This window comes from Phoca vitulina, unplaced genomic scaffold, assembly GCF_004348235.1.
Source record: "Phoca vitulina isolate PV1807 unplaced genomic scaffold, GSC_HSeal_1.0 scaffold32, whole genome shotgun sequence".
NCBI classification, from domain to species: Eukaryota; Metazoa; Chordata; class Mammalia; order Carnivora; family Phocidae; genus Phoca; species Phoca vitulina.
Window position 1 is genome coordinate 11,290,269 of NW_022589735.1, and position 16,164 is coordinate 11,306,432.

Consider the following 16,164-nt stretch of genomic DNA (forward strand, 5'->3'; position numbering starts at 1 on the left):
AAATACATGACCAGTGGCACCATAAGTGGGTAAAATATTGGAAAAGCAATATAGAGAACCATGTGATAGAAAAAACTATAGTTAGGGCATGGCGTGCACTTGGTATTTCATGTACTTCTCACTATGAATTATCATCTTTCTCATTTTCTATAGCAGGAAACCAAGGATCAAAGGGGGCAAGTCCTTTTTCTGAGGGTCACACAAGTATTAAGTGGGAAGGCCAAGATTTAAATCCCGAATGACAGCTCAACTACACATGCATGGTAAAGAACCTAGGGCAGATGGAAAAAAAAACACCACTTGATAAATACAGCTGCACTGGGTGAGATCCTTTTTTAATGGAGACCATTCCCCAACTGTGTGTAACTCAAATGGATGGAAGCCTTAGTAACTAGAAATATCAAAGAAGACAATCCAAAGCCAAGAGAGGAATTGGAAATTAAAGTGGCAATCTCCAGAGAAAAAAGGGAATGATGTCAAAGGTAAGCCCCAAATCTTTTTTTTTTTTAATTTTTTATTGTTATAAGCCCCCCATCTTGACTAACCATTAAATTACACAGGTATAGGGGAGACCTCCCCAACTCAAGGAGGCAGGCTAAAAAAGCAGCAGCTGAAAAGCAAAAAACAGAACAGATATATCAGCTACCACATAGCTGGGAAACAGGAACCAGTTTGCAGTCTCAACCCAGGCAAGTGAAATACCTGGTGGAACAAAAAACAATAATCCTTAAAAGAAAAGAAAATAACCACCACCACCCGAAGGCACTACAATGTAATACCTACATGTTCAATTTTTACTTCCAAGTATTAATAAACGGGGAACTATAACTCATAATTAGGAAAAAACAATCATTAGAAATTAATGCCAAGTAGGTCCAGGTGTCAGATTTAGTTGATAAAGACTTCAAAACATGGGCACCTGGGTGGCTCAGTTGGTTGAGCATCCGACTCTTGATTTCAGGTCAGGTCATGATCTCAGGGTCCCGAGATCCAGCCCAGTGTCAGGTTCCCCACTCAGTGGGGAGTCTGCTTGAGATTCTCTCCCTCTCTCTCTGCCCCCCCAACCCCCTCACTGTCACTCGTGCTCTCTCTCTCAAATAAATAAATCTTAAAAAAAAAAAAGACTTCAAAACAGCTATAATAATATGTTAAAAAACTAAAGGTGAATATGGTATCAGTGAATAATGGAAAGGGAATCTCTACAGAGAAAAAGAAGCTGTATTTTAAAAATTAAGAAATTCTAGACCTGAAAATCACAAAACCTGAAATGAAAAGTTCATTAGATGGACTTAATAGCAGAAGGGAAATGGCAGGAGAAAGCAGTGAAAAGCATTAACTTACAGACAGAAGAAACTTAACAAATCCAAAAAACGATACACACACAAAAAAACAGCCCCACGCACAAATGCTCAAAGCCACAAGTAAAGAGAAAATGATATGGTTAATGGCCTTCTTATCAGAAACAATGGCAGTGAGAAGACAGCAGAGGTGCATACTCAAAGGGCTGAAAGAAAACCCTGTCAACCAAGAAGACCACATCCAGCAAAACTATCTTTCAAAGTGAAGTGAAATAAAGACATTTTCCCATTAACAAAAAGAATTTTGTTACCAGTTGACCTCCTTTACAAGAAGTACTGAAGGAAAGAAAACAGTACCAGCAACACGGATCTACAAGAAGAAATAAAAATGAATGGAAATAAATGAGTACAAAATACCATACATCTATTTTTCTTTTCTTTTTTTAAAGCCATATGGTTGTTGAAAGCAAAATGTACAACACTGTACTGGGGTTTCTAATTTATGACAACCAGAGCACTAAGGAAAGGATTGTTTTAAAGTTCTTATATTTTAGCTGAAGAAATTCAATATTATCTCTAAGTACAGCAACCACTGAAATAATAATGCAAAGAAATATATCACTGGAAAGTCAAGAGAAGAATTAAAATGGAATACTAAAAAATATATGATTAGCACAAAAATTGTCAGGAAAAGAGGATTAGGGGATCACAAAACAAATGAGGAAACAGTGAACAAGTATCAAAAATACCAAGCCTATTACAACCAAACTGCAATAGATGTAAATGGACTAAATAAGTCTACAAGAGAAAATGCAAGTTATGGTATAAATATCATATGGGTACATGTATGAGAGTATTACCCACTCACTTAAACAGAAGATTATTGTGGGTGACAGAAAACTTATATTACTTATTTACTAATGATTAGTTATTTAATGCTAGGTGGGAAGAGTCAAACAAAAAAACTGTGGTTTTAAAATGCACATAAAGGGATGCCTGGGTGGCTCAGTCATTAAGCACCTGCCTTGGGCTCAGGTCATGATCTCAGGGTCCTGCGATGGAGCCCCGCATCGGACTCCCTGCTCAGCGGGAAGCCTGCTTCTCCCTCTCCCACTCCCTCTGCTTGTGTTCTGTCTCTCACTATATCTGTCAAATAAATAAAATCTTTATAAAAAAATAAAAAATGCACATAAAAACACAAAAATTTTGTAAACTTTCCCTATCTTCCAAAGCTTCTATATTTTCTTTTCATAACGAAATAATAACAAACATTTTAAATAAAGTACAAAATGAAACCCCTGGAGTACATTCTTAAAGTGTTAGTTTTAAAAAGGATTAATCCTCAGCTTCTTAAAATTTGATACTCTAAGATGACTTGAGATTGAAATTTCCCAAAATTGTGTAGTTCGTTGACTCTCTTTTGTATTAAGATTTAAAACACTGTTTTAAAAAAATTTTTAAAATAAAACAAAACACTGTTGTAAATTTGTGCCAGCACTATGCTGGATGGAGATGCTACAAAAACCAAAACTCGGGGCGCCTGGGTGGCTCAGTCATTAAGCATCTGCCTTCGGCTCAGGTCATGATCCCAGTGTCCTGGGATCGAGCCCTGCATCGGGCTCCCTGCTCCGTGGGAAGCCTGCTTCTCCCTCTCCCACTCCCCCTGCTTGTGTTCCCTTTCTCGCTGTGTCTCTCTGTCAAATAAATAAAATCTTAAAAAAAAAAACAAAAAAACTCAGGAGCTGTTCTTTAGATCTATTCTAAAGGGCTACTCTAGACTGCTATTTACTGAGAACTTTGTTTCTGCTTTTCATGATTTTCTTACCTTCTGTCTCTGATATGCTGGCTATCTGGGGATCCACCTCGGCCATGTTCATTTTCCCTTCTAATTTACTTTGCGCCGTATTTGTTATAACTGTGCGTAAAGTATAACTACACAATCCACAAGTATAGGTGTAGTGAATCCCTCTTAAGTGAAAGCCTTTATGTTACTGTTGTTGCTTTAATTAAGAGATCAGTTTTTTTTCAGGTCAGCAAATCTTCCAAATAATTGGGATTGAAACAGGTGAGGCTATTTAGCAATTTCTCCAAGCCTACAAATTTATAAATTTGCCTAATATTATTTCTAGAAATTTACAGAGTAAATTTATCAAGTAATTTATCATAAAGCTTCATTTCTAAAATAATAGAGCCTGCGTGTTTATGTCTGAAACCATTAGGTTCTATAAAAGAGAGGTACGAGGCACCTGGGTAGCTCAGTCACTTAAGCATCTGACTCTTGATTTCGGCTCAGGTCATGATCTCAGGGTCATGGGATCCAGCTCCACGTTGGGCTCCCTGCTCAGTGCAGAGTCTGCTAGTCCCTCTCCCTCTGCTCCTCCTCCCACTCACGCACGCTCTTTCCCTGTCTCAAATATATAAGGTCTTTCAAAAAAAAAAAAAAAGAGAGAGAGAGGCAGTACATTTCTCGGGAATAAGTCCAACTATTCCACATGAACTCTTCAGGATTCAGACTTATCCCTTAGTACTTATAATATGTCTGATTTCCCTACAGGATTTTAATAGGCCACTGAATAAACAACATACATGTTCGTCCTATCACCTCACATGTGAGCTTTCAATTAACATGCCCACGTTTAAAAACAGCCATCTATCACTTACTGGCTATGAGACTTGGGCAAGTTGCTATCAGCCTCTGAATTTGTCTATCTACAATTTACCTGGTTTGGAAGTTTATTGTGCCCAGACTATAGAAAGCTCCTGAAACATGGTAGATATCCAATAACTCCTAACTTAATGCAATTCAGTATACAGTTATTGAAAGGTTAAAGTCAGATCTTTTTTTTTTTAAAGATTTTATTTATTTATTTGATAGAGAGAGACACAGTGAGAGAGGGAACACAAGCAGGGGGAGTGAGAGAGGGAGAAGCAGGCTTCCCGCGGAGCAGGGAGCCCGATGAAGGGCTCGATCCCAGGACCCCGGGATCATGACCTGAGCCGAAGGCAGACGCTTAACGACTGAGCCACCCAGGCGCCCCATAAAGTCAGATCTTTGATAGTTACCACTTATCTATATAAGGGTATTCCAAAGTTGAGTATCACCACATCAAAAAAATAACAGATGTACTACTGTTATAGACATAAGCAAAGTGTGCTTTGGGACATGCTCTGGGACACTGGTTCTCAAACCCGGCTCTCTGGAAATCACCAGGAAAGCTTTTTAAAAACTACAGAAGAGTCTGTAATTTTTGTCCAGGTGATTCTTTTAGAAATTTGGAAATCCCTGGTCCATAAGAAAAGGATAAGGAGAGAGAGACCTAGTTTCAAAAAGATTCAGCCTCACCAAGTACTAGTTGTGTGGCTTTAGGCAAACCACAACCTTGTAAAATCAGACTGCTACTCCAAGACCTTAAAACCTACTTCCTCCAAAGATAGATTTGAAGACCAAATATAGATATATAAGTTAAATTGCTCTGGAAACTTCAACACTGTATACAATATTAAGAAATTCTTCATAGCCTTTCCAATTAAAGACCCAGATTTCCATTCTCAGATGGAAATAGATACATTCCACTGATTTGGCAAACACTTCATGGATGGACTAATATGTCTAAACGTCTTTATGTAAGAAGGATTCCATGCAAAATTACAAGAAAATTTGACTCTAATAATTTTAAACTAGTGGTGACTATTTAATATGGAGGAAAAGAAAGGAAGAATGAAAGAAGGAAAAAAGTCCCTTTAAATATCACTTCCCTTGACAACACTAATTGATCTTTCTGTAATGAGAGAAATGTTCCAGCTCTCCAATGGTCCAATATGGTAGCCATTAGCCCCATGTGGGTATTTGAGCACTTAAAATGTGGCTCTAGTAATTGAAAACTTGAATTTTTAATTTAAATTAAACTTAGTTCCACAGCCACATATGACTACTGGTTACAGTATCATAAAGTACAGCCCTAGAACATTTAAAAATGTAGGTCTTCTGGGAGATGCATATGGATAGTGAAAGGCAGAGGAAACAAAAACTTAGTAAGATTCCTTTCATAACAAACTTTCTTAGGGGCACCTGGCTAGCTCAATGGGTAGAACACGATGAGACTCCTGATCCAGGGGTTATAAGTTCAAACCCCATGCTGGGTGCAGAGATTACTTAAAAATAAAATATTAAAAAAAATTTCCTTATGTAATTTTTTTTTGAAGATTTTCTGACTAGAAAAAGATACATTCATACAATAAAACTGACGAGTCCAAATCTTTTCTACATTATCTTCTATGAGCTAAAAAACAACTGTCTGGGTATTTTAAAAAGCAAGCAATGGATCATGGAACACTACATCAAAAACTAATGATGTATGGTGATTAACATAACATAATAAAAATAAAAGAAAAAAGAAAACAATAAAAAAATAACAAGAATTTATACAGTATTAAACTATAGGATACTGGAATTAGCACCAACTGAGAGTCAGAATATTTGTTCCAAGTTCCAACCTTGACTCAGGCAGTTACAAGTCCTGTGATTTTGGACAGTTACTGAGCTCTTCTGGTTCTTTTTTTTTTTTTAAGATTTTATTTATTTGAGAGAGAGAGAGGAAGAGAGAGCACAAGCAGGGGGAGAGGCAGAGAGAGAGGGAGAAGCAGACCCCCCCCACTGAGCAGGGAGCCCAACATGGGGCTGGATCCCAGGACCCTGGGATCATGACCTGAGCCGAAGGCAAACGCTTAACCATCTGAGCCACCCAGGCGCCCCTGAGCTCTTCTGTCTCAAACTCCAGATGTGAGTTTTCAGGGTAATCTGACTGTCAAATGTCCTTTAGAGACATTTAGATAGAGACATCTATCTAAATAACAAATATAAGGTATGTCAAAGAGTTTTTCTTTTGTAGTCCATTAATTTACAAAGAATGAGTTCTATTATTAAAAATATATTGATTGAGGGGTGCCTGGTTGGCTCAGTCGTTAAGCGTCTGCCTTCGGCTCAGGTCATGATCCTGGGGGCCTGGGATGGAGTCCCACATTGGGCTCCCTGCTCGGCGGGGAGACTGCTTCTCCCTCTCCCACTCCTCCTGCTTGTGCTCCTGCTCTCGCTATCTCTCTGTCAAATAAATAAATAAAATCTTTAAAAAAAAAAATGTATTGATTGAGGATCTGCTACCTCAAGGCTATATACAAGGTACTAGGGACACATAATGATAAGTAGCCTCATAGTCTGCTTCTCACGGAGCTTGAAGTCAACTCAAGCCAACTCAAATAACCACATTAATAAATATACTATTATTAACTGAAATAAAGGCTCTCAGGGAAAAAGTGGTTTGTCCTAGCTAGAGGATAAAAGCTTCCTCTCTGAGGATAATAGGATTGAAGCAAAATCTTAAAACTGAAAAGTTAACAGTGTGTGTATGGGGGAGAAGGGAGGAAGAGTTCATGGACAGTATCATGTACAAAGGCCCTATGGCAAAGGAAGTACTGTGACACTGAGTAACACTAAGGAAGAGGTAGGCCAGACCGGGACAATGCAGGGGTCGTTTTAAGCCAAGGGATAACATATCAATTCTGTTTTAAAAATATTCTGGGCATAATAGTGATGCGAGAGCACAGTGAATATGGAGAAATCAGTTAGAAGGCTATAGAGGGACATGCTACAGTCTGGGTTAGGATGGAGGCAGTGAAGATGAAAAAAATACTTAGGAAATAAAGGTGATAGAAAGAACTCGGTGATAAACTGGATGTGGAAGGATGAGAGAAAGCGTCAAGGATGACTCATATACTTCTCACCTGTGTACCACAATGAATAGTGGTACCATCCATGCAGACATAGGGAACACTGGAAGAGGCCTGGGCCGTTTTGCTTTTGGAAGGGGAGGGAGAAAATCCTAAGTTTGTGAGTACAGGCTGTCGTTGAGATAAGAAACAAAAAAATCCAGCAGTCATTAGATGGCCTGAACTTAGCAAAGGGACGTGGGAAGGACACAAAATTTTGGAATTCATTAGCCTACAGATCATACAGCACAGGGAGAGAAAAAGAAAGACAGGGGAAGGAGAAAAGGCAGAATCAAGCCTTGAGGATGGCCAATTTGGAGATAAAGGAGACTGCGTAAGACACTGGGCTGAAAGAGCCTCAAAATTAAAAGACAAAATGGTGCTATAGAAGCCAAAGAAAAGAAAAGAAGGCCTCAACAGAAAATCAAATACTGCTGGAAGGTTGAATGCTGATGGGAGATGGGGCAGGGGAGGGAGGGGGTAGTTTTCTGGACTTGATAATAGGGCGGAGGTCACTGGTAACTTCAACAAGAATTATTTACGTAAAATGTATTAAGTAGAAGGTCAGGGTCCACATGGGTCCTTTAAATCTCTACTGGAAAAATCAAAAATACCCTAAAGAGCCAACTACCCCGCAAAAGCTCCAAAATGACTCACATACTGAACTCTGTTAGAAGCCACATTGTTGAAGGAACTAATTCACACCAACCTAACAAAGAACCATCCCAGATGTTTCTATGATTCTTAACCTAGGTGAATATCTAATTAGTGAATGTTCAGGAACAGTATAGTGAAAATTTAAAGCAAGGAAATTTCAGAGCCCAAGGGCTTACAAATCACCTGCCATAATTGCTTCTGCAGAGAGACAACATTCCACTAAGCTATTTTTTGCTTTTCAGATTTTCCCCATCTTCTAAATAGACATCCTCGAGTTCTCTATCAGTACTAAGTTTTTCATAATAGCTTTTAAAAAGCAGTAGTATCAAAGGATAAAGTAGCCAGTGGCAGATGACAGCGTTTGTATTTTATTTTTTTAATATTTTATTTATTTATTTGAGAGAGAGTGTGCGTGCGAGAGACAGTATGAAGAGAAGCAGGCTCTTGGCTGAGCAGGGAGCCTGACACGGGGCTCGATCCCAGGACTCCAGGATCATGACCTGAGCCAAAGGCAGCCGCTTAACCAGCTGAGCCTTCCAGGTGCCCCAGCTTTCACATTTTATATGAGACACTACGGATACTTTTTTTTTAAGATTTGAGAGAGAGCACGCATGCGCACGCACACACTCAAGTGGAGGGAGGAGCAGAGGGAGAGGACCTCAAACGGACTCCTTACTGACCAAGAGCCCACTGCTGGGCTCCATCTCACAACGCTAAGACAATGACCTGCACCAAAATCAAGAAATGAATGCTTAACCCATTAAGCCATCCAGAAGCCCCACCACTGATACGTTTTTAACTTGAACATTTTAAGTTGTTTTCCTTGTTGTCCATCCCTCACTCACCTTCTGGAATCGACTCACTAGTTGCCCACTCTTTTGTACCTTTTTTGAAAAACTACTGGTTTTCATGACTTTCCCTAATATTTGAAGTATAAAAGCACATTTTTATGCTACAAATTAAAACCATTTTCTTAAATACTATTATTTCACAAACCAGTGGCTGCCATTTTATTAGTGTTTGCCCCATGGTAGAACTAATTTGCAGAATGAAACCCAACTCCAGTCCATCTCCCAAACCTGCTCTTCCCACAGTCCTCCCCATGTCCATAAATATCAACTCCATTCTAAAGAGGGGAGAAACCCTGGCATTAATCCTTCCACACACCCCTCATCCAAAACATCAACAAATTCCAACAATTTGACCTTTTAAACACACCCAGCATCTCAGCACCCCTTATCACATCAACCACTATTACCTCAGATTTGTTCCTCACTATTGTTCTGACCTCCTCTCCTATCATTCTCCCTCTTGCTGGCCTCCTTGTTTCTCAGTCATGCTCAGCACACTTCCACCTCAGGGTCTTGATGCTCGTCATTCACCTGCCTGGACTGCTCTTCTCCCCCAAGTATTTGCAAGGGGTGATCCCTCACTCCCTTCTTGTGTCTGCTCAGCATCACAGAGGCCTTCTCTGACTACCCTTATATAGCACAACATTGGCCATCACCATCTATCCACCTTTAAGTTTCTTCACAGTACTTACATCTGACCTATTTGCTTACTGACTCCTACCCCTAGAATGAAAGCTCCATGACTTGGCTGTGTTCGTAGCTGTAGTTCCAGCACTTAAAACAGTGCTGTTGTTGGTGCTCAGTGAGGCTTTGTTGAGTAAATTCATTTCGCTTCAGCATGGAACCAAAAGGATTACTACTTTGGACTTTCCAAACATTTTATTCCAGTCTCATGGGATTGGGAACCTGAGTATGGCAACACAAATACACATAGAGAAGACATCAATTATGACAGCAGTGTACAGTCCTGCCACATTTTAAATCCCAAAGTTTATCTTTCCTTCTACCCAAGCAGTCAGCTGGTGTATACCTGGGCGACTACATACAGTATTACAGATAAACCACACTTCACCTCAAGTGCCATGGGTTTAGCAAGGTGAAGCCCCTGCCAAAAGTGCGGTATCTTTCAAGTTTGACCTTGCCATGTGCAAATATTTCTTATCAAGGTCCTACCTTTATTCAGTCCTGGAACTCCTCTACTCCTCCCCTCTTCACGGGATGTGACCCATTCTTTCCTTCAGGAAACTTGAAGGACCCAAGTTATGTAATAAAGTCATTAGTCGTGTGTGAAATTTCTTGTCCCAGAATCAACACAGCCCACTCAAAGAAGCAGCTACACAAGTTAGTGGAGATAACATGCTGTTTAATGCTTTATTTAAAGTCCTTAAGAAGGAAGAACTGCCTACCCTGATACATTCAGTGAACAAATGTTTATTAAGTACCTGTTCTATGTACGGAGATACATGAGACACAAGCTCAGATCCTATGAAAGCGACAGTCATATTCATCACTGATTACATTATCACAAGTGTTCCTCCTCATTTCTCTCAGTTATACCATCATTCCCCCTTCTCGAAGTCAGGGCAAAGGGATGATGTTGGTAATCCCCAGTGTGTCTTCCTCAACATCCCTGCCATCTCAGAGCAGGTCCGGGGACAGGGAGGAAGAAGAAGAGATAACAACAAAGAGAAGCTACTAGGTCCTGGCATTAGAGTCAGAAAACCCTGGGTCTGACTTCCAGTTGTTCCACTTTCTATGAGTGACATTAAGCAATTTCTTCAGCTTCTATGAACCCATTTTATCACGAGTAAAATATGTGTAACACCTGTTTCTTGGCAATTGTATGAAAAACCAACAAGCTCAGTGAGACATAAAAGACATTAGATGTAGTTCCTCTCTCTTTTTATTAATGAGAAAGGTTGTAACAGAGAGGCCATATGCAAAAATGACATACCGCCAGCAAAAGGTGCCCAAGCCTTGACTAAGGACAACTGGGCAAAGGTAATTCTACCTTTAAAACTGTTTTAATAATGCTTTAATCCTGTAGAAGCTATTATGGATTGTCCATCACTCAATTCTTCCATATTTGATCATCATGCTTTACATTATACGTGAAGTTGCCCATCAAATATTAATTTGTTTGACCTCCACTTTTAAATTTCTCCTTGTAGGGGCAAGAATCAGTACTTTGGACTTACTTTTTGAAAAAGATTAAAAAAAAAAAATCAATTCCTGGTAAGAGCCCTGAAGAGTTTCTGCATTCTTTAAACTCCTCTCTCAGCTTCCCTGACACTGCTACCCTGGTTATTTCTCACCAGCGTAGAGGCTCCTTCTCACCCTTTGTTAGTGTCTCCTCAACCTCTAACAAACCTTTATATATTCTCTACGCCTAATCCCAGACCCCATTTCTTTTCTGTTATCTACCCACTCTCCCGGAGTCATTTCAAGTCCATGACTTTAGACACTCTCTCTCTATACACACACACATACACTTCTTTGTATTAAATATACACATGTATATACACACGTACATATATACACATGCATGTGTACACACCATATACACACAAACACATACACACATTTCTATAGATATATATTCTGCCCTCCTCCCTCAAAATGACTCTTGGACTAAGATGTCTTATAAACTACTACTCAAACACAATTCCTTCTTTCCCCTCTCAAATCTAGTCCTCCTCCTGTATTCACCATCTCAATAGTAGCACCGTCTATTCAGTTGCTCGTCCAAAACCTGGGAATCAGCTCCTCTTTCACTCCCATATCCAATCCACCTGCATGCGATTCATTCTGCCACCAACTCTTACTATCTGTAACTCAGTAATAGCTTGGGTCTCCCTGCTTCCATTGTTGCTCCTGCCAATCCATTCTTTATCCAGCAGCCAGAGATGATATAACAAAACAGATCATATTGCTACCTCATGAAAAATCCTTCAATAATTTGCCACTACATTTATAATAATATCTTCTCCTGGCCTCCTACAGTTTTTACAGTTCTTTGGACATACCACTCTCTCCTCTCACTATATTTACATACACTGTTTCTTTGGCCTGGAATGCTGTTCTGCCCTATCATTAACTTATCCTTTAGGTTTTAGCTTCAGTGTCACATTTCTTGAAAAAGACCTCCCCAATCCGAATTAAAATTAGGTCTCTTTATATCCTTACTAGTATCCTACACTTTCCTCACATACGCCTGAAAATAAAGCTTGTAACTATCTTACTTGTGCAACCATTTGGTTAAGGTATATCTAAACAAAGTATATGTTTTGCTAACCACTCCATTATCCCACAGTACCAAGAGCCATGTGGCCAACACTTAAGAAACTCCTCTCTCCAGTAAAAATTTGACAAATGGAAAACTCATAAGTCCTGGCTCTACAATGGCTGCATAAGACACCATGGGAGTGCACTATTCCACTTCATCTGGATTTTCAGGGAAAAAACTTTAAAGTCACAGTGGTGGGTAAAGAAAGGAATTCAAGCAGAAAAAAGACTATATAGTCCTTTCCCCTAACAGGTTTCTAGAGTGCTTGTCTTTTACTTCTTTTGTTCTTTTATAAAACCTAGCACAGAGTTAGATCCAGTTAAGGTGGAAACTGAAGCACTTAGTGATCAATGCAGACTGTGTGACATCAATCAAGTGCTAGAATTAAATGCTACAAAATTCTAAACACTATGATTCACTGAGGGCTAGAAGCATTAGAATAGGTTTTATGGAGGTAAAAGTAAATACAGACAGGGTGAGGAACAACTTTTGGGGATCTAGTCAAACTACGCTAGAATCTCTCCTGCCCTCCTTCAACAGCAGTTAGTCTCTATAGTCAGATCTGTACTCCTTAACATGACGTGTTTCTTCAGTCCATTTGCGAAATTCTAAACAAAATTATTTTCCATATGAGGTTCTATGCTTAATCTAATAAACCTTTTTAACTGACCATAAAGGACCCAAGTGGCAGAAGGTAAAAAAAAAAAAAAAAAAAAACCTACAAAGAATTCATTACACTACCTGTTGCATAAATGGAGCTATGAACATAACATTTATACACTACATTCATCATGTAGGAATTAAGAGAATCTAAACTGAAACCCTAGAGTTTCTGTACTTTCTGAAAGGCCAACATAGATCAAAATAATGTGGATGGAACTAGGGGATATTATGCTAAGTGAAATAAGTCAATCAGAGAAAGACAAGTATCATATGATCTCACTGATATGAGGAATTTGAGAAACAAGACAGAGGATCATAGGGGAAGGGAGGGAAAAAAGGAACAAGATGAAACCAGAGAGGGAGACAAACCATAAGACACTCTTAATCTCAGGAAACAAACTGAGGGTTGCTGGAGTGGAGGAGTGGTGGGAGGGATGGGGTGGCTGGGTGATGGGCATTGGGGAGGGTATGTGCTATGGTAAGCACTGTGAATTGTGTAAGACTGATGAATCACAGACCTGTACCCCTGAAACAAATATTACATTATATGTTAATTAAAAAAATAGAAAAAAATAAATGCAGAAAAAAATAATAATAACTACATAAGCCATTATTTTCTAGGCACTGAACATGGGCCTTGATGTTCTTTTCTTTTCTAATCTTCAAAATAACCCCAAAGCTGAGGAAGATGAGGCTCACAGGTTGGGTAGTTGTTTCAACTCTACAGCTAACAATACAAGTTTTCTTTTTAAGACACTATAAACTGATCAAAAACACCCAAACAAAAAACCCTCAAGTTTTGGAGAACTTGAAGTGCTTTGTTGTTCATAGAATTTAGAATAACAAAAACTTTCCTAGGATGTTTACAAGTTCAAGGTATATAATATCCTTCAATTCAAAAACCCTTTTAAAAACTTATGGGTAAATATAGACTGCCTTACTACTTAACTATTCAGCTTTGGTGCAATCAATCTGAAATATAGCATATGATATTTTTAATAATAAAAATGCCATAATAAAAGGGAAATTACCAGCTATACATCTACTTTACAGAGATTTGGAGTTTGGTTAGGATAAAAATAAATTTGAAAGAAACTACAAGAGTATAAATGTTTTAAAAATTGTTTGTCTTCTGATATGACAAAATACCATAATGGAGTAACAGAAGTAGTATTATCCAAAGCTAAATGATGTCAGGCTTTTAAAGAATCAGTAAGCTGTAAGGATTGGGACCTCTGTAATTATTTCAAACTGTATGAATGTTACATTATCAAACACTAGGACAAGTACAGTCTTGTATAAAATGAGTGTATGAGATCAAACAATCACATCTGAAGAAATTACATACTTTCTGTATTTAAACTTTTCCACACTATCACATCTCAGCCCAGGTGGTACCAACTCTTTGCATTCACAAAATTTCATCAACGTAATCATTTTACATTTGTTAAAGCAGGCGTCAAGTAATCCCAACTCATAAAAGTTAAATATTAATCAAATTTCAAAAGCACTGAAATTATCTCAAAATAATAATTTTACACCCTGAAGAAATATAAATTGGATGTGGCCATAAAAAATAGAATTATGGAAACCAGTAGACTTTTAGGGATGGTTTTCTGTTCACAAAAGTATAACTACTTACGCAAGACCCCAGAATGTCTTTCAATCTAGACCTCCTCCACAGGGGGAAAAAAAAAATTCTCTTGTTTCTCTTTCTTTCCCCTCCACCTATTTTACACTTTGCCCCCCAACTTTTTATATAGTCCTTGCCCAAAAAGTTTATAATAATAAAAAATAGATTTATGCCATTATCAGCAACAGGGTATCCTAAGATTTGTATAATCCTTTGCATATTCAAGACAGCAGTAATTGAGCTTTAATAATTCATAGACCACAAACACACCCTGTTAAGATTTTCTTCTCAAACACTACTGTTCCCACTCTCGGGACCCCTATTAGGTATACATAAACCATACAACACAACCTTTAAAAAGGACATCTAAAAAGATGGTAGGTGCTCTCCACTCTCTCCCCAGAGCCATCCTCACCTAAACCTCCCGCACACTCCCTTCTCGGGGCCCACAAGCACAACTGTCATTCAGAGGGATGGTGACTGTTAAGCGTGGGTGAGAAAGAAAACGTACACCAGATACACAAGTGGATGGTGAAGATTGTTAAATGCAGTCTCTCTTCTGTTACCTAACTAGCTTAACCCGCTGCAAACTTTTAAGAGATTAAGTTACATTCCTCCGCAATCCCACCCTTGACAGCTGACTGCAGAATGCCACGGGTCGCGCACGTCCATTCCCGCCACCTCACCCGTGGCGAGCCGGCGGCCACATCCCGCGGTCAGCGAGGACCGGAGGACCAGCGCTTGGGAATGAGGGAGTGCTGGGAGAGCTCACCTTTTCCAGCTCATCGTGGAGCTCAGCCAGGCTGGGCCGGAGTAGCTTCTCGCCCAGCTGCGCTGCGGTGTGCCGGTAGTGATCGATCCTGGGCACGGCGTCCATGGTGTTGTGGCCAAAGGTGCGCAGGTAGTAAGTGTTGGTGTGGGTATCATAGTAGTAGTGCTGGTGGTGCCCACTGCCGCCGCCACCTCCCGAGTGCAAGCTGCTGCCCTCGCTCAGCACTGTGTCCCCGCCGTTCTGGAAGCTCACGTTGGGCCCGTCGCCTCCGACCCCCGCCGCTTCCGACAGGCTCTCGTCAGCAGATGAAGAGGCAGCCGGGTCCACGAAGTTCACGCGGAAGCGGCCCTTGGCTTCCTCGCTGCCCTTGCCTGGCCCGCTTTCGCCGCTAGCTTTCCCGTCCGCTGGGGTCTCCTTACCCCCAGCCCCGGCCCCAGCCCCGGCCCCAGCCGCCGCAGTCCGTCCCGCGTTCTCGGAAACGAGGTCCACCTGGAAGCGGCTCTGGCTCGGGGTGGGCCCCAAGGGTCTGCCCAGTCCGTCCCCGGCCGCCGCGGCGCCCTCACCGCGGACCCCGCCACCGCCCCGGCTCGCGGCCGCAGCATCCTCTGACACTGAGGACACGGCCGTGCCGGGCAGGTCCACCCCGGCGGCGGCCAGCGCGGCAGCTGGCGGCGTCTCCCCGACCCCGGCCAGCCTCGGGGCGCCTGAGGAGGGCGCCGTGGGCCCCGGTTCCATCGCCGCCCGACCCCCGGCAGACTCCGAGAGCCTGGCGGACGTCGCGGGCTGCACGCCCTCCGCCGGCGGTGCCCGCGGCCGCAACGCCAGGTGACGGAATCGCTCGCCCCTCCGCCCGCCCGCCGCCGCTAGCCCGGACCGGCACAAACACAGCCGGCAGCCGAGTCGGCGCGCGAGTGCAGTGGGCGCGGGGCGGGCCCCGCTGTTTAAAGCCTCCGCGGGGCCGCAGCGGTGGCGGCTCCGGCAGCAGCACGCGGGAGGCGGGGTCGGCGGCTCCTCCGCCCCTCAGCCCGCCCACCCGCGGTCCCGCAGTGTCGCGCGGCAGGCGCTCCCTCGGCGGGCCGGCCCTCCCGGGCTTCTGCCAGACCCCACGCTAGAACTGCCTGCGCGAGGATCGCGTCCGTCCAGTCCGCGCCGGGCCTCCGGCAGCGCGAGCAGCACAAGCAGCGCGATCAGGGAGCAGGCGCGGCGCCGTGCCGCCTCACCGCCGTCGCCGGGATCTCCGC

The 16,164-nt window shown here is 41.7% G+C and overlaps 1 protein-coding gene across 2 annotated transcripts in view; it reads right to left on the reverse strand.

Moving 5' to 3' along the window:
- The window catches only part of SLC12A2 (solute carrier family 12 member 2), a 104,489-nt gene extending 88,620 nt beyond the window's left edge, over window positions 1-15,869 (reverse strand). Inside the window, exon 1 of one of the 2 annotated variants that reach the window (XM_032425485.1) lies at window positions 14,924-15,869. In XM_032425485.1, the coding sequence (XP_032281376.1) occupies window positions 14,924-15,658 (735 nt within the window). In that variant the 5' untranslated portion in view covers window positions 15,659-15,869. The remainder of the gene's footprint in view (window positions 1-14,923) is intronic. The other variant, XM_032425486.1, reaches the window with a different exon arrangement.
- Between the last annotated feature and the right edge of the window lie 295 nt (window positions 15,870-16,164).